This window comes from Varroa jacobsoni, unplaced genomic scaffold (genome assembly GCF_002532875.2).
Source record: "Varroa jacobsoni isolate VJ856 unplaced genomic scaffold, vjacob_1.0 scaffold_772, whole genome shotgun sequence".
NCBI classification, from domain to species: domain Eukaryota; kingdom Metazoa; phylum Arthropoda; class Arachnida; order Mesostigmata; family Varroidae; genus Varroa; species Varroa jacobsoni.
Genome location: NW_019213674.1, coordinates 70,166 through 96,828, shown reverse-complemented (window position 1 = coordinate 96,828; position 26,663 = coordinate 70,166). Strand labels below are relative to the sequence as shown.

The 26,663-nt window shown below is 37.2% G+C and overlaps 1 protein-coding gene and 2 long non-coding RNA genes across 5 annotated transcripts; 2 read left to right on the top strand and 1 right to left on the bottom strand.

Annotated features, from left to right (window-relative positions):
- Positions 1-1,249: 1,249 nt before the first annotated feature.
- LOC111263517 (uncharacterized) lies at positions 1,250-8,848 on the top strand. Its single transcript, XR_002682274.2, has 3 exons — positions 1,250-1,681; positions 2,842-3,022; positions 8,514-8,848. It is a non-coding gene; the product is annotated as an uncharacterized LOC111263517 (long non-coding RNA).
- Positions 8,849-10,592: 1,744 nt separating this feature from the next.
- Positions 10,593-26,605, bottom strand: LOC111263514 (uncharacterized). 3 transcript variants are annotated; one of them, XM_086969675.1, is made up of 8 exons: positions 26,500-26,566; positions 17,561-17,755; positions 14,943-15,108; positions 14,214-14,458; positions 12,912-13,032; positions 12,341-12,517; positions 11,978-12,127; positions 10,593-11,762 (listed from the first exon to the last, which is right to left on the bottom strand). In XM_086969675.1, exons 2-8 carry the CDS (start codon positions 17,561-17,563, stop codon positions 11,551-11,553), a joined length of 1,074 nt encoding a protein of 357 aa, XP_086825801.1. In that variant the 5' UTR covers positions 17,564-17,755; positions 26,500-26,566; the 3' UTR covers positions 10,593-11,550. The 3 variants fall into 3 exon arrangements, with proteins under 3 accessions (XP_086825801.1, XP_022694384.1, XP_022694382.1); XM_022838649.2 differs by lacking the exon at positions 17,561-17,755 and having other exon boundaries at positions 14,262-14,458; positions 26,500-26,605; XM_022838647.2 differs by lacking the exon at positions 17,561-17,755 and having other exon boundaries at positions 26,500-26,590.
- On the top strand, positions 13,107-26,427 carry LOC111263518 (uncharacterized). The gene is made up of 3 exons (XR_002682275.2): positions 13,107-13,285; positions 20,589-20,704; positions 25,037-26,427. It is a non-coding gene; the product is annotated as an uncharacterized LOC111263518 (long non-coding RNA).
- Positions 26,606-26,663: the final 58 nt, after the last annotated feature.

Sequence of the window (26,663 nt, the reverse complement as noted above, 5' to 3'; positions counted from 1 at the left end):
GAGATAAAACGATTCAATTTTTTAGATTACTTGGGCTATCACGTTAACTCCGGCATCGCAGTCAGCAGTCAAGCGTTATCACGCCGCAGTCAGAATACAGCTGACAAAAGTCTACGCTGGTGTCTAACGAGAGATAACGCAAGGCACAACATTGACAATGAATATAAAGGATTATTTCGTAAAATAAAGGACTTTTCATACACTAGTAATAAGACAAATTTAAATCGAACTGAATTAAATGGAAGCTAATGGACGTTTATAGCAAACCATTATTGGTAGAGGTTTTTGGAAACCATTAAGGTCTAGGCTTGTATTCTGCTTGGTGAAATTATTGGGCTAGATGTAAACATTAATCAAAAGCATTATCAATACGCGAGCTGATGGATACAACGGACTCAGACTAACATTTATTCGAGGAGAATTTGGCTGAGAAGAATGCACTGTAGTATCCATTTAGAAGTTTCGCACTACACGTTCATATTGTTAAAGTTAACCAAGATTTGCTATGCCACAAAAAATCTCACAATTTATAAGAATCAAAAAAGTTCTTTGTTTGTTTGTCCTCTGATATACATTAGTTTCGTAACTCATTACGGTATCCTATAGATAAATACTGTTCTGAATTTTCGCCTATTTATGATTGCGAATGTAAAAAAAGATACAGGTATCATGACTAATTCAGCTAATCTCGGGCATTAGAGATGCATGCTTAAAATGATACGATTACCCCTTGCTTCCATTTGTCTCTTTATAGAACAAATTGTATGATCAATAAACGTCATACAAAATAACTCAATAGCACTTCCTAGGATAGTTCGCTTGTTATTTTGTAAGCAAAGACAAAACACCTAGATGAGGTGGCGAGCGTATTTCAAAAAACTTTCATGAAGCCCAGGCACTTACGACGCTTTGAAAAAACTATGAACATATTCCACAATCGAATACGCGTTAGCGAAAAATGGCGCTGAACCGAGCTCAAAGGCTGCGAGTGTAATAATATGGTAGAATCGCTGCCTCAACATATGTTCATGACTACCGTACATTCTCGATAACCTTTGGACTTTCACAAAATTGTTATAGCGCACAATTAATTATATTCGCAGCGACAGTATTATTTATACTCTGGACTTTTCATTTATAATTTTTATACACATACGATAACTTGGAAAAACCTGATGCAGTTACGAATAGCCTCCATCATAGTACCGCGTAGCAGATCAGACGAGTAAAGATCATCGTCTTCATTAAAAACTCAAACAAATTTCGAGTTGGCTTCGCGCGCTGTAACGTTTTCTCAGAACACAGTATCATGTTAATCGTTTGAATATTATCAATCTTTTATTATTATCTATTATCAATTTAGTGGCTCCAAGTTCACTGAAGAATCACCTGGAAGCGTCTTTTATGTAACACAGAAGTAACGGTCAGACAAGGTAATATGGGTTGGTAACTGGCGCATCTCGTGACTGTGTGGTGTTTATTCCAACAAGTGTACTAAACATTCCTGTTTGGTTGCGCCCTTCTGTAAATGGGACGACGCAATAGTATTAAGAATGACGCCTGAAAAGGTCAAAAAGACGAGGTGTCAAATGAAATCTCGGAATCATCAGCTACTCAAGAGAATACTTCCGGGTCATCCGAGACATTGAGCGGACACTGAGACACCAAAGCGGTTTACCAGGTAACCACGCTTTACGGGATTCTAAGGAAACGAAAAAAACATATGCAAAAATACATAGTGGTATTCGCAGACACAGCATCGCGTTAGGGCATATATTACAAGTACACTTTATAGAAACTCTAGTAAAATTCGCGTTACTGTTCAATAAACGAAAAGGAAAGTGTTCCTGGGCTATATCAAAGAAAATATTATTGCTATTATTGTTACTGTTATACACTAGTACTACAATAGCGCAGTACATTTAAGTTGACCTGAAATTCCCATGTATCTGAAAGTTTAATTTTGTAAATCTTATGACTGTATTAGTTTTATAGAAAAGCTATCGCTTAGCTATCATTTGTTCTGGTGCCTTTTTGCTATAGCTGGTAAGCTGTATTTGGCATAACGTTCAGAACTTTACTAATGTAAATTTTTTTGTTTTCTATATTTTAAAGACTACTGTTTAGCTACACGTACTGACTTCTGCCTTCTTCTTTTAATCCCATTTAGCAAGTGGAATAAAGATTCTGAAGATATTTTTTGTACATAACAATATATGTATGTCAATGTGGAAAAAAAGTGGCTAGCATAATTATACTCGAAAGGAATTTTTTTAACATCTACCATGTAAAACAAATATTAATCTGTAGTTAAACTGGAAGGATAAGCAAGCAATAACGACAACGTGAACGACTTTTTGATTACAGCGGTTTTTGACTAAACAAACATAGCGTAACGTTATTGTAAGCAATATAATTCACTTTTTTAAATTTTTGTCGCATATTATTTGTTGCAAAAAGTCTAAAGCGAATAAATATAGCGATATATATATATATATATATATACAAGGTGGGGCACAAATCTCCGAACAGTTTAAAAGATATTATTTTGCATCTATTTAATAAGCAAGAGAATAAAATCTAATGCAAATAAGGGTAAAAAAGTTATCTAGAAGCTGAACAATGCAATAAGGCGCGCGGGAATTTTTGGAAAAAGCTAAGTATGCCAAGGCAGAGATCTGCATTTGACCCCTAGATGCCTTTTGCTTCCATGTGTAATATTAAAGAATAAAGTAAGTCAATAGTTTTTTACTAGTATAATGCGCTCATTTTTCTATTATGGCTTTTTGAATGCTTCCCGTTAACTCATCTGGGTTTGTCGGTAACGTGAACCTCATACAGGTTACTGACTAAGCTTCATATGAGCTCAAACGTGATGGGGAGGCCACTTCCTGAGCTCAACACTCAACGGCGCACTGTACGCCGTAGGGGCTCGGAAGATACAGCAAACCACGCAAATAACCAAAGCGGATCCGTCGCTACAGGCAGCATAAGCACGACTAATAAGCCTGACAAGGGAAAGGTAAAGTCACAGTTAGACAGCTATGAAGCACATTATTAGAAACAATGGAACAGTCGCTGTTGTGGCAACGAATTACTTTATCAGTTCTTATTATTATGAGTATGGTACAGTATCAACGAAAAGTAGTACGAAAACGCACCCAGTCTCTCTTATAAGATCTGATTGTGGCGCAAACATTGCTGAGGTATCAGCAATTACCCAGCGATTGCTGCGGCTGACTGACCGATCTTTGTTGCCATTGAAAAAGGGCAGCACTGCGTTTTTAGTAGACTAGTTGATTATATTTCCTTTATTTCCTGTATTTTATGGCGGCCATCTCAATGCAGATGTACGACGGTCGAGGCGTTCATTCGCGTTCCGGGCTTGATCTATGCGACTGCTTAAACATGCAGTGTCCTGGCTGTTTCTTCCCGTGCCGTCGCTGTGAAAACACTAAATGTGGACCGGACTGCCGATCCAATCGCAATTTCCTATACGAATCATGGGAAATAAGCGGTGTTTCTGGCTCACTTATCACCAATCCACTGATGAATACTTGAGGAATTGATTCATGTGTTTCAAGCGTGGAATATTCATCTTACTATCATCATATTTAGCCTAATTATGGCTGCAATCTATCATGACACATTTTACTGTACTCAAGACATTTGGTTGCATAGTACGTTACAAGTAATTGCCTTTCCTCAGAAAAGATCAGTGGAAGTAGGAAAAAAATCATTCGAAGCAAGTCCATATTTTAACAGTATCCTGACATTAGATGTTTTTAGTACTATTTATTACCGCGTTATATGCCAAAGTCCTTCTATACACAACCATCTTATCCCTTAATGCTTAAATGTGTGATTTATATGACGTTTGGACAATTTTTGTTAACAAACATTGCCTTTTTCGATGAATTGTAGGAAATATTGAGCTCAATTTAGATTTTTCGCCCATACTTGTATGTATATATGATTTCATCTCCGAAGTAGTTGAAGCAGGATCGCCGTTGTTTGCAGGATCGAAGATCACTGTTAGGGCTTCGGTGTGCGAACGACTGTAATAGAACTCAAACGCACGGCGAAGTCTGTGTTATCCAACGTTGACAAATATTTGATTCAGTTTATCAAATATTTAATTCATATTTGCCTAATTAATTATTAATGTCACTCATTGTTAAATTGCTAGTTGTGTTAAAGTAATAAAGCGCATTTCTTATGCTCTTTATAGACGAATATAGACGCATACTGCCCTAAGCACCATCATTATTTAATCTTGCCGATTCAAAAAATATATGTGTATCTTATGGTACTGTAGCCCGGTCACTTCAAAGTAAAGTATGAAAACGTCCTTATTTGACACCGCCGAAAAGTTCAAGTCTTTTTTAATAATTACTTATTACCAGCGCTGTGTAATCGGTACTTTTTCTTGCTAAGCTTGTTTGCTTGGCATATTTTGCGTTCTAAGGGATTTCTGGTCGTGAAACTGAAATTTCGGTATGTGCGTTCCAGTGCTTTAAGATTACTTATGACGATCGTTAGTGGTACTGCCTAATTAAACTAGTTGCTTTTATGGCAATACAGAGTTTCACAGCAACCTCTGGTAGTGAAAAACTACTTATCTATTGGTAACAAATAATATTATATATATCTGGACTTCCGGCTGTTAGGTATTATGTCAAGGTTTTTCGCATCGTTAGTTCATCCAGCTTTCATCCTTCGTCTTATTATTGTTTATTGTCCACTAGATGTGTGACACGTCAGTTGACTACGCGAAGGAGATAATAGTAATATTTTTAATGCAAGTAACGGTTATAACACAAATCAAACATTAGGACACGTCAATGGATCATAATAGTGAACCTACCAAACTTCATGTTGAACATGTTAGGCATACTGGATTCGGATCTTATCACAAACCTAAACATTATGTATGTTTGATGTTTGGGGTAAAGCGTCTTATGCAACACTAACGTAGTTCTGGATGTCAAACTCAAAACATTTACTTATGTATATCAACTGTACGCCCTAAAAATGACTCGATGCAAGGCCGGACTTCACCAATAGTATGACTAAAATGACAGAAAGATTAGACTAATCTACAAATACACTGTATTGTTGAAACAAAAATAAAAAAAACGCAGTAAGTTGTGATATTCTTATCCGAATGTGATTTTAGTTTCTTTTTTTTATTCAGCTTTCTTTTATTACTCATATTTTATTTTTCTTGTTACTGAATCGGTAATCGATTTTCAGAATAAGCGGAAATTTCAATTTCGGTACTGCGCTTAATCTAGAAAATTACGAGCGCCGTTTCGATAAAGTTACAAAATCTCTCAACATATAACATGAAACAGTCTTAAAACCGTTTTGTACTCGTCAGAAGGGCAAATTACTAGAAGAAGACACATTAGTTGTTATTAAATTTATACTGATATCAATTGTTTCCGTAATTGAATACAGGGTGTTTCAAAAAAACGTATGTACAGCTTGAACGATTGCTACTTTTAGTTGTTATATATACATAATTACATTTCAAATTGCAATAGAATCCTTATAAAATGTATTATGTGTCGCAGATATTCAAAATTACTACGGGGCTGGTTAATAGACTGTTGGTAACGGCCGGTTATTGCTTCATAAACTTCAACAAATATTTCGCTTGGCGTTATACAGTTATGGTTTTTAAGTTTCATAGCAGCATCGGTTTTCTGGCATAAACTAAACCTTAAGGTTGCCACAAGAAATCATCGATTGGCGGCAGGGAGAACGCACAAGCCACTCTATGGAACTTTTCCATCCAACTCATACGGAAGATTCTCATAGGGAGGGGCATATAACTTTTCCGTTTGGAACGTATTAAAATGCGGTTTGAATCAGATATTAAAAGTAAACTTACACTATAGCCGACTCTAAGTACTCCAAAGTATGAACAGAACGATACGACAACGTCTGCCTTATATATTATTCGACTTCTCTTTTCAAATTTAGGTTTTGCGTATGTCCGTGTGTTTTCGCGTATTCATAGTTCAATTCTGAGCTAAACTTCAATACCTCTAAAACTGATATAAAGTTTTGGTTTTTATTTGTCCATCCAGCTCCTTCTTCACGAAACGCTAGAAAATGATAATACAGTTCTATAGCTCGTCTTCAAGGCGGTGTATCTATTAATTAATTTTTACAAGTTCAAAAAGACAATCCTTCACGCAGAAAATTGTCGATGATCATCGATTGATTTCTCAACGTGGAAATTTAAGTTTATAATATACACTTCTACTCAATAAACGCAAACAGATACACATGTTTCCATTTTTTTCACTATATGACTTCAAAATCTATTTGATGAAAAACACGTTTAATAAAAAAAGTATTTGAATACCCACAGATTAATCATATTTCATTCGGTACGACTTGTTCATTCAATTAGACGTAATTTAGTCAAAAATTTGGAATTCTTTTTTTGTTTTAGTATTAACAAAACAATGTTGATAAAGTCTGCGAAATTCATCGCGAAAAACTCGATTTTTGGAGTTTATCTAAAAAATTCTGAATTTCTCAAACATAAAGCTTTATATGTACTGGTACGATTTCTCTAAGCATTTAGTTTTTGTTAATGGAAGGGTTTTGGCCATGTTAAGAGTGTCGTCTATAAAATCATCAAGTCGTTGTTCTAGTAAGTAATGTGCTACTAAATGATCGCGCATGTGAGTCTGGCTTAACCTGGGTCACCCACTGATTCAGGCTAATATGTAAAACTTGTAGTCAACTTTTGACAACTCCGCAGAATTGACTGCTGTTTACCTGCTACATTTTGTCACACTATGTACAAATAATACAGGCGAATGGATAACAATATCAGTAGTATTCATTATGAACAAAACTAGCGCACGCCGGATTTTTATGAGAAAGAAAACTAGAGTTAAAGATGAAATAAGCACCTGAATGTGCTCAAGGATAGATCGCAAAATCAGTCATCTAGTTCTATCTACATGGCAGGATGGCGACCGAAACGAAAGAACCACGTTCGCAGGGATAAATTCAAAGTACAGAACTGACATGTATGTGGACTTCACCCCACTATTCAATCGTATGGTTGTTATGTCAGTAGGTATTGTTACCCAATAGAACACGGCCTCTTTGTGACGGTGGCATAAATGTCCTTTTCGGGAGAACCAGAACAGCCATCTAAAGATCTACATTTCTATGCGGTTAAAGGGAATAAGCTTTGTTCAACTTTTTTTTTCATATTATGACACAAAAAGTAGTTATATGTTGTAGGTCAGGTCTTAACCACCTATAGCTAGCCCTTTCGGTAGGAGATTTACTCGTCCACACTCTTATGTTGATAAAAACTAAGGATATCTGGAAGTCAAAAAAGCATTTTCGAAAGTGAAAATACACTTTTTTAACCGAAAATGTCATTTAATATAAATTAAATTTTATTTAAAAGAACAGTGTCACTTCATTAAATGTGACTTTATGTTCATTTCCAGTTCCGCCTCCACAATTACTGTGCAATTTTCCCTGGTATTTTAGTTTATTCTTTGTTATTCTTATTATCATTATCCATATTCTTCTGTAATAGTCTGTCTTCTATAACAAAGGATTACGCGCGTGGACGGAAAACCAACGTTTGAATTTTATTAGATTATGTAAAATAATGCATCTCTACGAATCTATTTTATCTCACTTGTCAAAGATCTATCGAATGGACAATCATAACTTTTGAGGTATCTGATGGCCAACTGAACGAAACGCGATTACCGACTAATAGTTAAAAAATAACATTACAGGAATATTAATATAAAAGTTTTCAATTTTATTTGAATAGCAAAACAGTTTTTCTAATAATTGTTAAAATCATTAGGAGGTGGTACAATCAGAACAAACCGGAACGATCTAATTGATGTCGCTAGTCGCAAAATAATTCATTACTGCTTTATACAGGACCTTTGCTTTGAATGGGGTCTCTTCTGGCTAGAGAATTTCTGTTGTTTTCATATTGTAATACATTTCTGGCTACTCAGAAAGCATCTTTCTTAACACAACCTTCAACGTAGCTCATTCTGCAAAATTTCTTATTGTAAAGAAAGCATTAAATGACACTCAGATAAACTGAATGCAGATGGTAAATTATGCAATTATTTGTACTATAATTACGTGGTATCATCGGTTCTGCTCACTCCTGAGGGACAAGTGACCTAGCGCAAATTCGATTTTCTTGGAGCATCTTTTTAAAACTATGCATAGTGAATGACGCTTGGTTATATTTACCCTAGTGAAGTTCATTCGTTTTCCTTTTCATTCTTACAGCACATCAAGCCATTATTTTTTTAAATTTCTGTAAATGTTGCCTTTTTATTTATTTGCTTATGTCCTTTTTATTTATATCCTGCTTATGTCTTTTTTAACCGTTGTGATAATGACCACATATAGCTGCGAGGGAATTGCCAAAAATTTCACTCGGTTTCTACCTAGTATTATTATTATTAACGAATTTTTTTCATTTTTAGGAAGCCCTGAGTTGATACTTGGGACAGTTCCGGGCTTGAGTCGAAGAAAAGCTCATATATGAAGGAACTTTTTAATCAAGCACATAAGAGATATGTTTTCGATTATGCCATAATATAAATTGCGTACAAGGATAAAAAAGCGCTTACTGTTGAGACCATTTATTGAATCTATCTAACCTTAATTATCAACTCCTGAAACACTTATTTGAATACATATAGTAAATTATGCCTAGGCTTTGAAATGCATCAGTTCTATATTTGTATAGTGTTATAAACTGAACCCAACTAAGGGGCGTTAAAAACTTCTATTTTAATAAAAAGCTTGAAAAAAAGAACCAACTGTGCGTTGATTGCTAACGTCGGGGCGAAGGCATGAGAATTATACAAAACCAAAGCTTTTATTTATGTTTGTGATAATTATTACTACAAGTAATGTAAAACGATTCGCTTCCATTTTGATGTGAGCGATTTCATCGCATAACGTGGGAACTGTGAATATCACTCTCAGGTCCTAATCAAATACTAAAAATAGTTCTAAAAAATGGAAACATGGAACAAGGTAAAGTGTGAGTGGGAATTTAGTGGGTGTTAGTGCAGTTGAGGAGGCTGGCAAAGATCCTATATTGCCGTGTAAAAGATATAGAAAATATGATTGTTATCGCAAATATTGTTTTTATTTTACTTATGGATTTATGAGGCTACCTCGATATTTCACCCTGAAAACTTATCTTTTTTTGATAACAACCGTCGAACCTCCAATGGAATCTCTCTGAGGACCACCTAAGTAAATATTTTCTTTTTCGTTTTTCAAACAAATCACAGTGCCGTGTTTTTCATGTCTTGCAAATCATATACTGTGAAGAAACTATTGTCGTCGAGTAACCTTATCACTGTCAGTACAAAATATGATATTAAGTTAGTAGCATAAGTTATATGCAAGAATTCGTTTATACGTAAGACCACACAGATTTGTAAATACCTGCCACAGGCAAATATGGAGGGCCCACTAAGGTCAATTTTAATATATACGAAGCACCAAATTGCAACTTCCAAATAAGTAAATGCCTCCGCGTCAGTACATTGTTGTGTCAATACCTTCCTCCTGCTTAAACCTAAAATAAAAATTGAATAGCTTTACACATGTTATGAGTCTTCTGTTCTTTTTCAAGTTTCTATCAATACCATAATTATCTCAGGTACGATTGTTAAAAGCTTGAGAAGAAGCGGGAAAAGAAATTGAAAATTTAGTGTGCAAATTCCGGAGAAATATTTTATAGAAATGATGACAACATATTGTATGTGGCGATGCGTAATAGTAATTACTGCACATTATGCCATAATTACTTTTGTGAATATAGCCGCGTATATATATATATATATATACATAATGGAGTTCAGATAAATGAATTGTAGTTTCATATTCCTTGTGCCATATGTCGTGTATATCAACCATATACCGTATGTCCTTTCTCAAAGAACTGTGATGACTGCGTCATTATACGCTGAGATTATGGATTAATCGTGGCTAATTCGTTATTCAACAATTATAGATAGTAAGCGTAGCTTGACTTACTATAGTATGATTTGTTAACCTATTCATTGTTACAGCTTCTTCTTACGTTCGGTATAAAATAGAATAATGTGCCACACAAAATTTTGCTTTATCGTAGACGAATCATGAGCTTCGATCTAAAACCTAATGACTATATAGGTCAACAGTGAACGTGCTTTTGATTAGCGTTTCCTCAAGAAAAAATCGCTAGAAGCCCTATTAGTCTTCTAAGAGTAGAAATTTTGAAGAATGCACTGCTACCACTATATATATATATATATATAGTCCCGTGGTGACGGTTGCTCTCAACGTCTCATTACGCAAATTTTCATTCTTCATATAGCTCCACCACCCTTACCCCCGAAAAAAAAAACGAAAATATCTATAATATCCACAATCATGCTTTATATATATATATATATATATATATAGATATATATATATATATATATACTGTTAATACTGCAGTTGTAACAACCACATGCATTCTCTTTTTCCAATTGTTTTTCTCGAATTCACAATATATATGCAGTTTTCCCAAAGGCGATCCGTATTAACTATATTTTTATTCAATGGTCTTGATGTCACAGGTGCGCGCTCCTCATATAAACGTATTCATGCGCTACGAATACAATACCAATAGAGCCAACAGTTGTAAATATAGTCTATGTTGTTTTGTGTTGCAGGAGTGTTTTACATTTGAAATTGGCAGGTGTCGGTGGCGCAGCAGATCAGGGTTACCACTAGCCAACTGCTGGTTACAGATGACCACACAACAACAATCTAGACTGGTTCGATTGCCTGTGTAAATTTGTCGTCTGGTTTAGATACGACGACGAGGTTGACAATTATAGTTGAACAACTTCTTCAAAGAGTACAGTCCTATATATTTGGTAACCATTTTCCCATCTATGTTGTATTGCCAAAAGTTTATGTCTGTCTGTGTATCCGTGTATACTGCATTGCTTCCTAAATTATCTGCGTACAATAATCGTTTTAGTGTAATTTTCTGTGACCGGTAGGCTTTTGGCCTAAGAATTTCTGCGCCTTTATTTTTGGCAGTTGATTAAATTAGCCTTCAGTGAATAGTTTTTCGGTTCTTTGGCTAGTTGGACCTTTTTTGATAGCTCCGATAAAGGACGCGATAAGATGTTTATAGGTAACGATAGTAGCTAGAATAGCCTGCTAATTGCTTTGATATATATATATATATATATATATATATATATATATATAATATACTGATCGTTTATTGCGAATAGGTGTCTCGATATATGAGCGAACGACATTGCAAGCTTCTCCGTAATGTCACACAACCTATCTATACTTTAGTTGATGTCGTAGATTTTTAAAAGCGTTTTCTTTATAATGGATTTGCTACGCTAAGCAACAATAGTTCCACAGCGGTGCATCACAATCGCAATCGGAAGTCGCGTATAACAAATTGACGTGGCATTTGAGGTGGAAAATGTTTATGATTGTACTTCAAAATATTCCATTTTCTTCGTGGTTGCGTTTCTTGCCATTTGCCCCTAGAAGCTTGTCGATATAAACGTTATTGTACATCTTCTCGAAGATTTTCTCAAATATGACGCGATGAGATCCGCCGTTCCAACGCATGCGCATTGGCTCTCTGGGGCTGTAGCTGCCGTCTGGAGCTATCCCATGGCTGTGGTAGACCTCGACCCAATGACTTCCTAAGAAGTTTCGCAACCAAAGTAGCAAAGTGGGTTTTTAATGATTTTTAAATGATTTCAATGGCAATATGTATTAAGCCCAGCAAAATTAAGTACGAAGCAAACGATTCCAGCGTGACTTAGCGTCGTTTTATGGCTGCTTTAAAGATATGGGTCTGATAGAGAAATCTAGGCTATAGTGAATCATTCGAATCATCACATTATCTCTCACTAACCATCATTGGCCGTTCGAAGCTCAAAAAAGATTGCAGCAAGGAAATGAGGCTTGGGAAGGTTGATTTCTCCCTCTAGTGCGTGATAAATCGCTGTCAAAGAGAAGTCATGAAAGGAATAGTCACACCACCGTGTGCCACTTGAAAGCTCCTCTAAAAAATAAAAAATTGAGTATTCTATTAGTTTGTGGATATCACTGTGAATAAGATGTATGTAAATTTTACAAAAGTATGAGTAATAAATTTCAAAGCCCTTTATATGAGCATTAATTAGTCTCTCTCTCCCCCCTCTCTCTCTCTATATATATATATATATATATATATTAAATTTAGATTTTCTGGCGACACATACTACATCATACTTACTATTGAATACTTGCTTCATTCGCTGTGCTATACCCCTCAACAGATGCCCACCATAGTACGGTCTATACTGTTCTATTACAAGGGCATACAGCTTCTCATATACTTCCGTTAGGATACGTTCGTTGCGCGTCCAGAAATCTGGGATTGGATGATCCTCGTACATGTTCGACACTATACCTAAATATAACATGGAAAGTACAGTTGAGATCCTATTTCCGGCTGCAGCTCTTTCGCGAGTGTTTTCATACAATCGGAAAGATCATCGATAGTAGTCGCTATCACAGATTAGATACTAATTGTCTCACTCAGATTTATCCGTATGTTATTAGCGCAACTCAACTCGTTTCAGAATGAAGTGATATAGATACATATTTATGCAAATGCCAAATTCTAATTCTTAGTTAAGTATACAAGATGTTGGTAAATGTACATAGTACCCTACGTTTTATAAAATACCTCCATTTAACCTTTGGAAATTAAACCGCAGATAATTGAATGGCGCCTGTTTTAACTTGATCAATTGAACTGGTGGTATGGTGAATATATGGTAAGTTCCTAATGTTACACTCACCATCGAGGAAAGTGAACACTTCGTATTCGAGTGGTGCTGGAACGGTCATAACGTCTTTTACAGCCTCTATTACGTCGCCAAATGTTACCGCACCCAGCGTATTTGGCTGTGAAACGGAATCCTATCACAAACAAAATAAAAGAAGGTTTCGTTTCACTTTGAAGCTTTTCAAATACAAGGATCAGGCAGCTCACGAATATATTCGGAATATAGTACACGCCTCACAAAATAGAAACGCGTTTCGATATTAAGCAAGGTGCGGCCGTAACCAGTTGCCCTACGATACCGCGTGTAACAGACAAATGCCGTTCAACAAAAATTGTGACTATTATATTTCACATTTACACATCTGTGCAAAGCTTCACTTTAAGCAGGTAAGGTGGATGTTCGAACTGGCCTCACGTTCATGTTCAGATATTCATCTGCTTAATTCGGTTTCTAATTATCATTACCTCATATTTTATTGTGAGATGTAAACCTCTCCTACGGCCTGAGTCAACAAGAACATATGATGGTAGAAAGATTGATTTACGTATGTCTCATGGTAGCGAAATGGTTCCAATTAAAGAACGATGTATTAGAGCGTTATGAGAAGGAGAGTGGAAAACAAGTTAGACCTCATTAGGCCGTAAGGATGAATGAATGGTTCGTATCTTTTTCAAGTAGCCCGTCCTATCACAATTGAAATCTTGGTTTAAAGAACGCGTAACATAGCTTTCCAGTAATATGGCATTACGCCGTTGCTGGCTCACTGAGGCGAGTGAAAGCAAGTAGGATGAATCAGTTTATTTATTAAAACACTGTTGTGCTTTAGAACGACCTAAAAATAAATTTAAGTCAAGTAAGTGGCATAGTAGAAATATAACCGTCACTTCACAAATACTCCGAGAAAAGTGAAGGTAATAAGGTCATCTCTAGGCGCGGTGTAAACTTAAGCTATCGTTAAATTGCCGTTTACAACCGTTCAGCTGTTTGCAGATACGTTATACTGCCTATTTGATTTATAATAAAAAAAAAAAAGGCCCGGACTATGAAATATTTTCGTTATTAAGCAAAGAATGTTATATCACGGCTATGCAATAACTGTTCGCTCTACACTAGATCTTGCATCGCTTAGGGTATACCCAGAATTTCTTTGACACTTCTGTCGCACTAGGTATCATTTGTCAAACAATATTCAATATCTCAGAAGCTGTTCTTCTTGAAAATGAGTTCTTGACGTGGGGCATCAATTAGTCGAAATCGAGGCAAAACTACTTAAGCTATGCCATTTGAAACAAGATGAATGCGCTGCTTACGTACTTGGTAATGGCTTCTTAGCACGTTGTTGATGTTTTTACCATATCCTACCACAGAAATGTAGTTGTCAAATCCAGGAGGAGGCCCATACACTGGAACTGGGTAAATGGTCTCTTGAGTACTAAATAAGGCAGACAAAATGGCTTGCGCAGTCTGATGACATCGTGGCGATTCAGATGAACGCACAAATACAGCTGTGTGGTCTGATCCATGTATATGTTCAGGGTACCACGAAGACCAAACGTTGGCTAAATAAAAACGCAAGAAAAGAGAGTTGTTGTTGTTGACAGCTGCACATTGTACTAATGTAGATCAATTTCTAGGTGTCTACACAAATCGATTTATATTATGAATTATGAAGCGACAATAAAATTTAGCGCGCTTTTCATTCATGGTTGCCTAGTAACAAATCCCGAACGAGATAAAATTCAATTATATACCGCGAACGGTAGCGTTCATCGAAAAGTAGCGAGTGGTATTCTACAAACCTAGTACAATAACTGAAAAACAGTAGAAGAAAAACGAAAGTACTTTCATAAATCGCAAAAGGGCCATTGACTATCGACAGTCATCCATGTGCGACTGGTTTTTAAGCGCTATTAGTTTGAGAAACCTTCGATGATCCCTACGGCGCTTAAAGGGTGCACCACCAGCCTAATCTCTAACGAAGGCCAATTACCTTAGATTGACATTTTGTAGTTAAAAACTTCGAGAAAATAGGGGAACATTTACCGATTGATCCGCACGCAATTACGCCCTTTTTAGTAAGATAGCCGGCGCCGCGCGGGTAGTTATCTCTGTTAAGATACGGGTCTCCGGCAGGAAAATACGTAGGGGCACGTATCGAATGCCGATGCACTACAAATACCGATTCTAGACTGTCGGAGTTGACTTCATTCTAGAATATACCAAAAACAGAGAAATACGACAAACATTAAAGTGGGCGCGAAATTCAGTATTATTAATGCAAAGCTTCCTGTTCTGTTTATAATAAAAATACACTTTTCTGACAACATGAAGTTCTCACCATCTTCAGGACGCGCATACAGCAGAGCTGAGTTTGCGTAAAATGATACTGCTGAAGGACTACTCTAGGAGGCGTTATGTGTGATTAGGTTAGGTGTGTTAAATAGACAGACAGTTATGGAAATCTTTAATTCGCAGCGATTTAAGCAAACAACGATTAAGCTCAACAATCACATACTATTAACCTAAACTGTTAGTTAATCTTTCTAGCCATTTAAAAAAAAATTTTTTAGCTAATTACATTCCGCTTAAATGGATACTTTACGGGGCAACAGTAAATGATAAATTCAGCTAAAACGTAATGCAATCCCATAGTTCTGAGTAACTTGGTGCTTTGGTTTCATGTGTTCAACATGGACTGAATGTTTCGACCTTTTCGTCCGACGCCACCGTCTGGTATTTCATCATATTGACTCTATTGTCTATGACAGATCTGAACCTAGACCACCACGTGTCTTGAATATTCACAGGCAAAATACGTTATGCTCTACACAATCAATGGAATATGTTGGACTATATCAGCTATCCATTTACACATCGTATAGGTAGATAACACACAATTTAAGAACGTCTTCGACAATCTAAGCGGGTGTTTTTTTCAAGTACATTGCGAATGAGCTGAATGTTTTCGCGGTCTAAACCGTGAGATTCAAGGCTCATATTGCTGTTTCCAGCGGCGTTTTCAAAAAAAAAATATTCTGTTAATTACTCGAGCTTTCCTTGAGATTGTACCTTAATCTACACGGATAAAAAACGCGCTCTTATTAGTACTGTGACATCTAATATAACTGACATAATAATAGACCTGGTTAACTTTCATCGGACATCGTACCATTCATATAATCACAATCTGAACTCTCATGTCAGCTTTGCTTTACATGACAACATCAGTGTTCTACTAATGGCTTGCGGATCACAGAAAGTGCATAACTATTTTTTTGCTAAAACAGTTTAAGACACCCGATGAAACAGTTCTCTGGCAAATACTGTTGCTGACTAATTTTTTCTAAACCGAAATTTATAAGGTTTACCTAGTAAACGATGTGAGCGATTTCTTTCCGGCCCGCTGATGCCCCCAACGTTACACCAAAGACCTATCAGTTCTCGATTGTCTCGTTGGAAGTGACGTTAGTAGGTCTAGGATCAATCAATAAAAATTAATTATTTATATTTAACAAATGGGAATGCGGCAAAGTGACTGTTAACGGGTCACAACTTCGGTAAAACGGAAGTGAACTTGAATCGATGATGTCATGTGTTATCATTAAAAAAGCGGTGACAGTTAAACTTTACTAGAACTTGAAAAAAGTGGTATTTTTGATAGCGTTACATATTATAAGGGTATTTAAGGCGTATAATGGAACGTTTCACTTTTGCAACGGATCTTAACGAAAGACCTTTCATAAAAGAATATAGGATCCGGAGCGATTCAGAGGCAAACTTGGGGCGCTAAGTGTTTATGCGAATAGCTCCATTCAGGAATTCTATTACGTCACCGAATTTTAACAGTGATTAAGCGATTTCTTACGTCATCACTGATGGCGACTTAACTGGCGATGACAGTAAACACTGTTTCTTCTATGGGAACTATTACCGCCGTGCTAGTGCCAGCGAACTGCTCATCATCGGCATCACATCGTACCTATTATCCTAATGTTATAACGAGAGCGCGAAGAATACGCTAAATTATATATATATATATATATATATATATAACCTCAGAGTTATAAAGAATAACTTCAGTCTCGAAGATATGAGCCTTCGTATCAAATGGCAAAAGTTTTACTGCGACATCAGTTTAACGTTTCTGTATATTTCTCACGTAGACCATTTTGGAGCACTCTCTGAACCGCGATCAGCCATCGATTCATGGTCGATTTTGGTTGTATGTCTATTTGTGAATTTGAACCTTTATGAGTAAAGGTTGCTAATTGATGAATATGTTGCTGAAGTGGCAATAAATAGTGAAAAAGCGGGTGGGAGAGAAAGAAAAAGATTGACAAACATCATCTAACATGATCGACCACAATGATACCGATTTCGATCATTTGATTAGCCTTCATAACAGAAGTTTTACAACGAAACTTTCACTATTCGAAGTACATTAGTGCAGCCTTACGAATCATCGGATTCTGGCGGGCTACAGGCGCGCCAGAATCGGTATGAGCAGCATTTGTTCAGTCAAAAAACACCGCTTATTCGGCACAAATCCGTTGTGAGGTGTCACGGAGTGTTCTGAAAGAAGTTCTTTTTCGTCTGTTTTCCAATACTAACGATAAGATTTGAAAATAGAAGATAAACAAAGATTCCAGTATTATAAATACCATTATTGCATAGATAAGTCAGCAGGAAAATGAAATGCTTTCCCGCTTTAGCGTGTATTGTAGGGGTAATTAGGAGACACGAAGACACTGCGTAGTATATAGTGGCATATAGTAGTGATTTGCGCTTATTTGCTGCACCCGAGAGCGTATAGCGGAGTGTCTCGTGTAGTAGGATTCGGACTCCGATGTGGATCACTGCAATAGATAACATTATATATATATATATATATATATATATATATATGTATATATATATAGAGAGAGAGAGAGAGAGAGAGAGAGCGGGGGGGGGGTAATTACGTAAGTTTATTCATCAGGTTGGGATCGTCTGAAGAAAACACTTGGTAGACATCTCGTTTCTTATTAGAAAATTTGCTTCTTCTTACGACTCACTTAAGAACAATTGCGACGGCACACCTTTAGAATTCAAACATATCTATGTATATCACTACACGTGCCGCTTTTAATGTCTACCACAAAATGTTATTCTTATCTAAAGGCAGCATTTGACGGAAGGCCCCCGTTAAGGCTACTGATAGATATAACGTAGAATCGTTAGTAAAGCGGCGCTTCCTTTTGTCAAAGAGAGAGCCGGCTTAAAATAGTATCGCAGTAAGCTAGACTCCTCTACGGCTACATGAGGTACAGACGATCCATTTGTTCACACTTACACGCTTTCATTTACTTTATGTACTTATCTAGTACCTCTATTAAGTGCATTCCTCGAAGCGAGGCACATTAAAGCCTAAATAAAAAGAATTATACATAGTTAGGAAATGTCGTATATAATAGAAGCAGGGCGGTGCGATCACACTCCACCGTTGATGCTAACTATAATATTAAGTAATAGCAAAGTATTTAGCATTTTGTAGATGTACATTTGCGTATTTCGTCAGCATTAGAAAGAAACGATATGTTGCATTTGCAGATAGGACGGTGTCCCGTGTTCGGATATTATGATTTTATTTAGCCTCGTATCTTCGATCGACAAATCCAACTGAGTGTGTCGAAACTTCCCGAGAAAGCATTATATTAGAAAAGGATGAAATAGAGCCCAAAAAACAAAACTGGTAGCTTGCTTTTGCCACTGCAACGAGCGCGAGGTCAATCTCGACCGTATGGCAGTCCATTAGAATTGAGTACATTGACTTTATTAGCTTCCATGATTAAAAAGTGCTGTCGTTTTCAGCACTTCCCAGCAAATTTTTGCCAAAGTGACTTGATGACTGCCGAATTATTGATATCACGCAATAAGTTATCTAATTAGATATGAATTACGAGTACGCGTTATCTTTCTCTTAAAGCAACACATCAAATTAGCACAGGAAATGTTGGCACAATTTTAAAAATTATCAGCGACCTTGATATTGTTAGAAGAAGCACTGCTTCAATGAATTCCGTAAGATTTACTACTTGATTAAGCAGTGCAAGCCCTTTGTGTATTCTCCGCCACGGGTTGAGCAGTAAGTACTAATTTAGTTAGTATCTGTAACAGCAGCACAAGGAAAAAGAGTACGACGCGAGAGGTTGCACCAGTATAGCTTTATTTGTGAAAGGTTAGGATACCCTGACATCAAGGTCAAAAAGGTATCCACGTTCAAACCTTTCCAGTATAGTCAAAATAGTTCTAAAGATTTCGACTGTGCGAAAGTTTATTTTTCATAAAATATTATATCAGCACGATGTAGCATATTTAGCATGCGTGGCTTTGGCAAGCATAAATTTAGTCTAGTTAAGAGTTTAAGGTAAATTTGACTATATTCAATAATAACCCAATATAAGTAGCATTGATCACTTGTCAAGAATATGTACCCCATAAGGGTTCTAGCTGATTAGACAATAACTTACTCTTAGCAAGCAAAATGCTATACGTTTGCATGGGCTGCGACACGAACAGATAAACATTAGCAATAACCTATAGAGGAGTCATTATGAGGAAAGCGCCTGAACTGTTATCCATAGTGGTATATACAGTTTCAGTACCTATCTGCCGAGTTGGTCGATATAATTAATCAAGAAAGGAGCACTGTCTGCGAAATTTTCACGCTACGAACGCGCCCACTCCATGCACAGATTGCTTGGCACCAAATCAATGAAACAATGTGGCTCTTATAGACGTATGAATATTTAGATGGTCTTATCAAAATTGGACGCTTATTAACACGTGAGATTCACATAAAATTACCTGGACAAAGACAACTACGTTTTTATAGGTTGAACGAAAAATATAAGCGTTCAATAAATTTTACTGTAAATGTGGAACTAGCTACACCTCTGATCAAATCCGCCGTTGTTAATAAGCAGTTTATTAAGACCGGTAGGGAGACGCCCACCAGGAAAATAATAGAGTGATTCAATCAACACGTTTAACCCTGTGTAATTGAATTACCTGCCGGCCTCGCAGCTTATTTGTCTTAAATTACCTAGCCATATGATTCCTAACTAGATTTTCATATAGCCTAATATATGCTGTGTTGCACGTTATGCCTAGATGTACTGCAATAATATTCTTATGTTTGTCGCACCTGAGGTTTATCTTTAGTATATACTATTTATCTTAAGCGGTTTAATTATCCGGCTACGAGCAAACAAATCTGATTTTTTGCTTAAATACGGGGTTTTCAATACGTAAGGATCCTAGAAATCTTGCTAACTTCTTAGACAGTAAAAATAACAGTTTTCCGGTGACTAATTTATCTATTCTAACAATAGAAGTGATTTTGGAAATAAACAACATACTTTCTTATGCTTATAGAGCGATAGAGTACCATTATTTTTGCACAATCGAATGCTTAACATAGCTTAATCATCTTTCCCGGGTACAGCAGTTTAACGGATTGTATTAATTTTAATACAAGTAATCTTAATATTCATTTTGGACTGAAAAATAACTAATCAGAGATACATACAAGCGGATCCGGCGAACCTTCAAGTGAAATAACTTCTCAACTACGCACCGTTATCAAACGAGATTCTATGAGTGCTCGTCCCTTATAAACTAAATGAAAACTGGTTGAGTTTGCTCCAGGAAAAACTTAATCATCGAGGACTGGCGAAGACATCGAGCAGACAGGCTTTAAGCGAGAACACAGCACGTGAATAGTGCAAACATTTCAAGAATGGAAAAATGTCGAGCTCCGAAAGGTAAGAACGCATTGCCGCAACCAAAGAGTCTTTTTGCGAAAATAGAACTTGGAGGCTAAGGGCGTTGCCGACTAAAACTAAAAAATCACATGAGTTACATAATTATAACCCAAGTACAAAAAATGGGAGAACTGAATAAAAAACTGGTTTCCTGTGAACTGACTCCGGGCTAGTGGCAAATGCATGTGGTGTATTCCACGTGCACAATGCGAAAGTTCAGTGAACAAAACACCTGACTGGAGCATACGGCAGCTATAGATAAACCATACTCGAATTTCTATTGTCAGCCGGAAGAGGACGAGGTGAAAAGATGGCGTTGCCTCGGAGAGAAATCGAGTTCGGTGGGTAGGTTCGAATCTAGAGTGACGGTAGTACCTGCAATGAACATCAGGGGCGTCTGCTACTATGAGATATTCACCGAAAATGAAACAATGAATGCAGCCCGCTATTCTAAGTTTTTAGAGAGACCCATGAACCACTGGCATGGCAATCGAAAGCACGCAGTCTGCCTTTCTCCAGAAAAGTCCAGAGCTCAATTCGACCCTGAGTTGAGCAAACGAATATGCTACGTTAGCTTTTAGGTCTGTTATATTTATGCAAAGATTCATACTTTTATTAGTATTGTTTGGCGTATATTCGAACACATATACATCGATATGGATTGCAAAGGTCATTTATAATGCGAAGGATTTACCAATCAATGTTGTTCTAGTAATACTTCCTAATAGAGCCTTTCGAAACCCGCTAAATGACTTGCCTAGGCATGAGCCGGACAGGTATAAGGGAGATCTTCTAATACAATGCAAAACAATTGAACTGATAGACGGTACACTTAGGAACGTCCGAGGGCAAAATAAAAATAAATTGCCATTACCAATTAGGTATATAGGCATTCGCTTTTTTGGGTTGTTAATTAATATTAATAAATCTCAATCAAGTTGACGCGAGTAGAATCTGAACGTACATTAAGAATATTCGTAAGAATACATGGGAATTACACAGACTGCCAGCAGCTGTGCTGACGAAACCGCTCTATCCAAATTTTAGGAAGGTATTCAACTACTACGTATATCTGCTTATTGTGTTTAGTTAAGTTATTAATAGTTAAACTTAGGCGTCCACCACTCACAGTCCCTATTCGGTTCACATATATTCAAGAATCGAGCAAGTGCAATTTATATATAATGCATAATCTGATTAGTAGTACGCTGCAATATCGGAAAAAGCGACCTATTAGACAAAAATGTTATCGATTCAATTTCTGTCACCGCGCGTTTATATTGAAGTTCAAGTAATAAACGTGCTTATTTGGAAGAGACGAACTCAATTATTGGCTATACTTTTATTTGCATAGAAGAGTATTAACTTGTTGTAACGATACGGTAATTTCGAAAGCCAGATAATTTAAGCTAAATTATATTATATTATTGATCGGAACAGAAAAAAGTATGACATACACATCGATTTCCAATACGTGCAACTTTGAAAACCACATTCCGAAGCGAGCGAGGTATCCACGATAGTTGATTACTGTCTCGATTAGGCATGGTCAAAGAAGCTATTGAGCCTGGTGGATTTGAGCACCGAGTACTACTCAAACAGAGTGAGTGAGCGCTGCGTCCTCGTATCAACAGTCTAATGGCGTGAATCAGAATATTTTCGAAAATTGATTACAGCGCCAAATTTATTGTCGCGCAAACAGTCCCTATTTCTATTAGCTGATAAGCACAACGGTGGCACCATCACTAGTCGGCTACCTAGACGCACTGTATTTCTGGCTTTGTTGGTTTTTTCATTCCGTACGAAATATAGTTTGCGTGGAATGCCTCCAGTACTTTCAATTCGAACATAGATAGATTATTGAGTGTGTTCAATCACGCTCACAACCGAAGACGCGCATATCGCATCGTTGGAAATTAGACAACAGCACCAGCGCATAGAACGTGACTTGTCGGAAGAAGCTCGGAGCATCTAGTAGAAATGTTTGCAGCAAATATTGATTTCTACTGATCGAAAAGTCAGATCTACATAGCTGTCTATAAATTTTTACGCCGCCTAACAGCCGTTATATGTTATGAACTTTAAGCGAAACGATATGAGCGTTACGGCATACTCTCACAAAGCCGACTCAATTCACATCGTGGAACATGCAGAGCGGCACTAGACTGACACCACGCTGCTTGATAACTGGAGCTTATTGACATTAAACGGCGCCTCGATTATCCAGAAGTCCGCCAGGTCGAAATCGCTGGAATGAAACGCGCGTCTCTAGTTAAAAGAGTGGAAGCAAACGCGGAGTTAAGAAAAGAACAACAAAATGATATTTCATTAGCACGAACTTTAGCTTGGTCGCGCGCCGGCGGACCGTCGACAAGCTCTGGGCAACAGCATCCTGCCACTTGCCACCAACTGAAAAAGGGACGGATATATTTTAGCGGAGCCAGTTGATCAGGTCTCCTCCAATCAACTCGTCATAGACCACTGTACTAGCTATAGTAGCGGCAGTAGTTCGGTCGTCGATTGAACAAGATGTGCCTTCGAAAACGTTCGCCAAATCCATTGCGCTATTTCCCTTCTATTCCTATTGCTAAACCTTGTCTGTGCCTTCATAAACATTTAATACGGTTAGCCAACTGTACTTAGCCGAAGTTTATAGTAAGTTGCGTCACAATTGGCACAGCATGATGAATCACATTGCGATAAACATCATAACGAACCACTGACAACCACGAAAAGAGCAAGTATCTAAAGCGGGTTCTGACGCTAAGCGCGCTGTGCATTATAATAGTACTTCTTTTTACCACTTCTCGTTAGCTGCTTAATCAGTGTGGGGCAATGGCTCTCGTTGTTTTAAAAAATCTCTTATTTTCAGCCAGGCGGCAAAGTTAAGAACAGATTACTGCTCATCAAAATGTTAGTACCATAGCAGTATTAAAATGCGTATATATATGTATGTAAAAAGAGAGAGATAAAATAAATATGTAGCTATAGATATTCTAGTCAGTTATGATTGGCCATTTGCGGGCGATCTTCAATACGTCAATGTATAGATATATGTACATAAGGACTGTTGACTTGGCGCTCTTTTCCCGTCGAGCAAGTCCCGCTCGAACAGAGCAGAGGAATCCACTTGAGCAGTTCGTCAGCTGAGAGCTTTTTCGGCCAGTCTGAATAGAGCCGGCATGTATTCGGAAAACGTCAGTCGTATTACTGCTGTTACTATGCAATATCTCGCTTAATGTGGCTATGGAGCGGTTTCTGGCGGTAAATAGAAGGCGTTCGGTATTCGTCTGACTATTGCTAGCAAAGCTGTTGTTATATTTAGCAACAACAATCACGTAACTCCTATAAGTGGTATCAACATAAGCTTCGTGTACTGAGAAAGGGACTTCTGAGTATTAGAAGACGATTTGGCAGAAGTGCTGACTATTTCCTAATGCCCAATTTATAGGTGATTTGACATGTGAGGACCGGCTATGAGGCGTTGTTTCATATCTGCGAGAATTTTACACTCGGAAACTAACTGATGAAAAATGAATTTATCGTACGATCTTTAAGAAGATATAATGTTGATCAAGTCTAGTATAATACAGAACATGCTAAAATGGCAATGTAACGGAAAATATTTATTGGCAGTTGAACAAAAATAATAATTTTTTCCGATATTTTATAGGTTACAACACATAAATACTTCTTGCTTTTACTTTCGGCAAGGGCAATGTTTTAAATTATGGCTGCATACGATGTTCAAAAGGCCAATGACGATATAAACCACAAAATTCAGTGATTTTTTGCCATCTGATTGATAACCTATTTGTTGAATTACAAAAAAACACAAAGATAAACATGGAAAGATATTCGTATAATAACAAATACGATACAGAAGATGTCCAGGCAGAAGAAATTAAAAAGCCTTTTTGTTTAATTATTTGTGAGCCCCAATTTTCTATCACAGTATCTTACGACTATGCCGCCTTTATGTCTACAGCCCTCTCGAAATCTAATTATTGATAAAACTAGTGAAGGTATTCCAGTTGCACATCAGCACAAAGGAGCCAGTGCTTGCCATTTCAGTAAACCAATTTCTCATCAATGTTAGCCGTTCCTTTGCGTTGACTAGAGATTTATCAAAGATGGATTCTAATATCCACTCACTGCCTTGAAAATTTTGAAGCTTCTTGACGAAGCAACTCATTTGGCTCAATCCTATTTTGAACGCGTACGCGTTGCCCTGACGGCTCTGTGTATGATTGTGTATTAAATGCTATACGAAACAGCTTGTCCCATGTCTATAAACAAAAGCATACGGTAACTATAAGCACGCAATTTCAGGTGCCTTCGATCGCCATTTCCTCATCACGCTGTACATACGTATGGTACCGAAATGGGTCTCGTTAGAGAGGGTCTCGTTTGTACTGGCCTCATTAGACATGATTATTCTATCTTTTGGCTTGCATATTCAGCAGATGAACGCAAGATTTTTCTCAAATGTTCATACGCAGATGAGAAAATGTATTATTAAAGGTAAGTGGGCGCGTTCGGTCAATAGTAACTATTTCGAATATATTTCGACCAATTTATGATTGTTCTTTTTGTACGAAAGAAAACGAATTTAAGAGAAATAGCAGACGAATGTATGTGAGTACTAACATCCAACGATGTATCCTCGAATTTTCGCTCAATTTACGACTAATACACTTTGATAACCCTGGAAATGTAGCTGATATTAAGTAGAGAAGGCTATAGAACATGAACTGAAAATGATAGAAGGGGCTTACCATAGTAAAGATCCATTGTTAATGGCAAGCTTCACCGAGCTAATTAATATAAGAAGACTATATTGTGTTAACGATCCAGCATTGAAAGAAGCATAATATATTAAATATTTCAGTCGTTTAACCCATGCACACCAATAAGGATAGACTAAAATCCATTCGCCATTTCCAGCGAACGTTATCATTGACATTCAAAATAGCATGCTAGACTCTACGATGGATGAGAACGCGTTCTTCGATCGGTTATCTTTTAGAATAGAATCATTTTTGAATGCGTGGCCGCTTATGAAGCAGATCAGATGGTAAATGGCAGTACTATAATGTGGTCACCTGTCACATGCTATCATTTACAACTCATAATAGCTTCGTGGTTGGTTGCGCCTTTTAATGACATTCATTTTAGAGTCAACGAATGGTTAGGCCCTTCTCATCATAAATCGGTTGCAGTCTACAGATGACACTCTCTAGAGTTGCATTTCTAACGGTCTGGCTACCCATTTGACCATGTAAATCCGAGTTCCTCTTGTGGGATCAATGTACTGTTGTTGCTATGACTAAATAACACGAAAGGTCACATTTTATAAAAATGTCTGCTTGAAATAGTCCAGTAAGTCTTGACCGGCATTGCCAAATCACCATAAACAATCACCTGTTCACTGGTTGAAACCTTAGCAAAATACAGGACTAGCAAACGTTTAGGTGTAGCATCGATTGAACAGGACGTGTATGTAGTACTGAAGTTGCCATGTTGGTTTCCCGTAGTAAATGATCGTACAATCTTTGGCTGAACAGATGAGGAACTTTTTCGACATCTATGCAAGATTTGGGGTATTTCCAACCGACAATAATTAGTCGATCGACAGCAAAAAGGTGACGAATCCCCTCTGGTCGAATCTAGCCGATACCGATTCGCTCAAGAGCTTTAAACTAACTAGGCTAGGATATGGGAGTTTGCTAGACGTTGCGCGCCGTTCTAATGTTAGTGCTGTGTTAAAATATCATCAGTATGGTTGAGCTTACCATCTTTTCTGCTTAGGGTCGTAATTGTCGTTTCGATGTTCCGTCGCACATTCGATGAAGATTCCGACTATCGGGTGTATTTGTCGAGCAGACGACACTGGTCCGCGACAGAGCACGGAGGCGCGAGAGTGGGGGAATAGGCACGCTACTATCGCACGCCGATG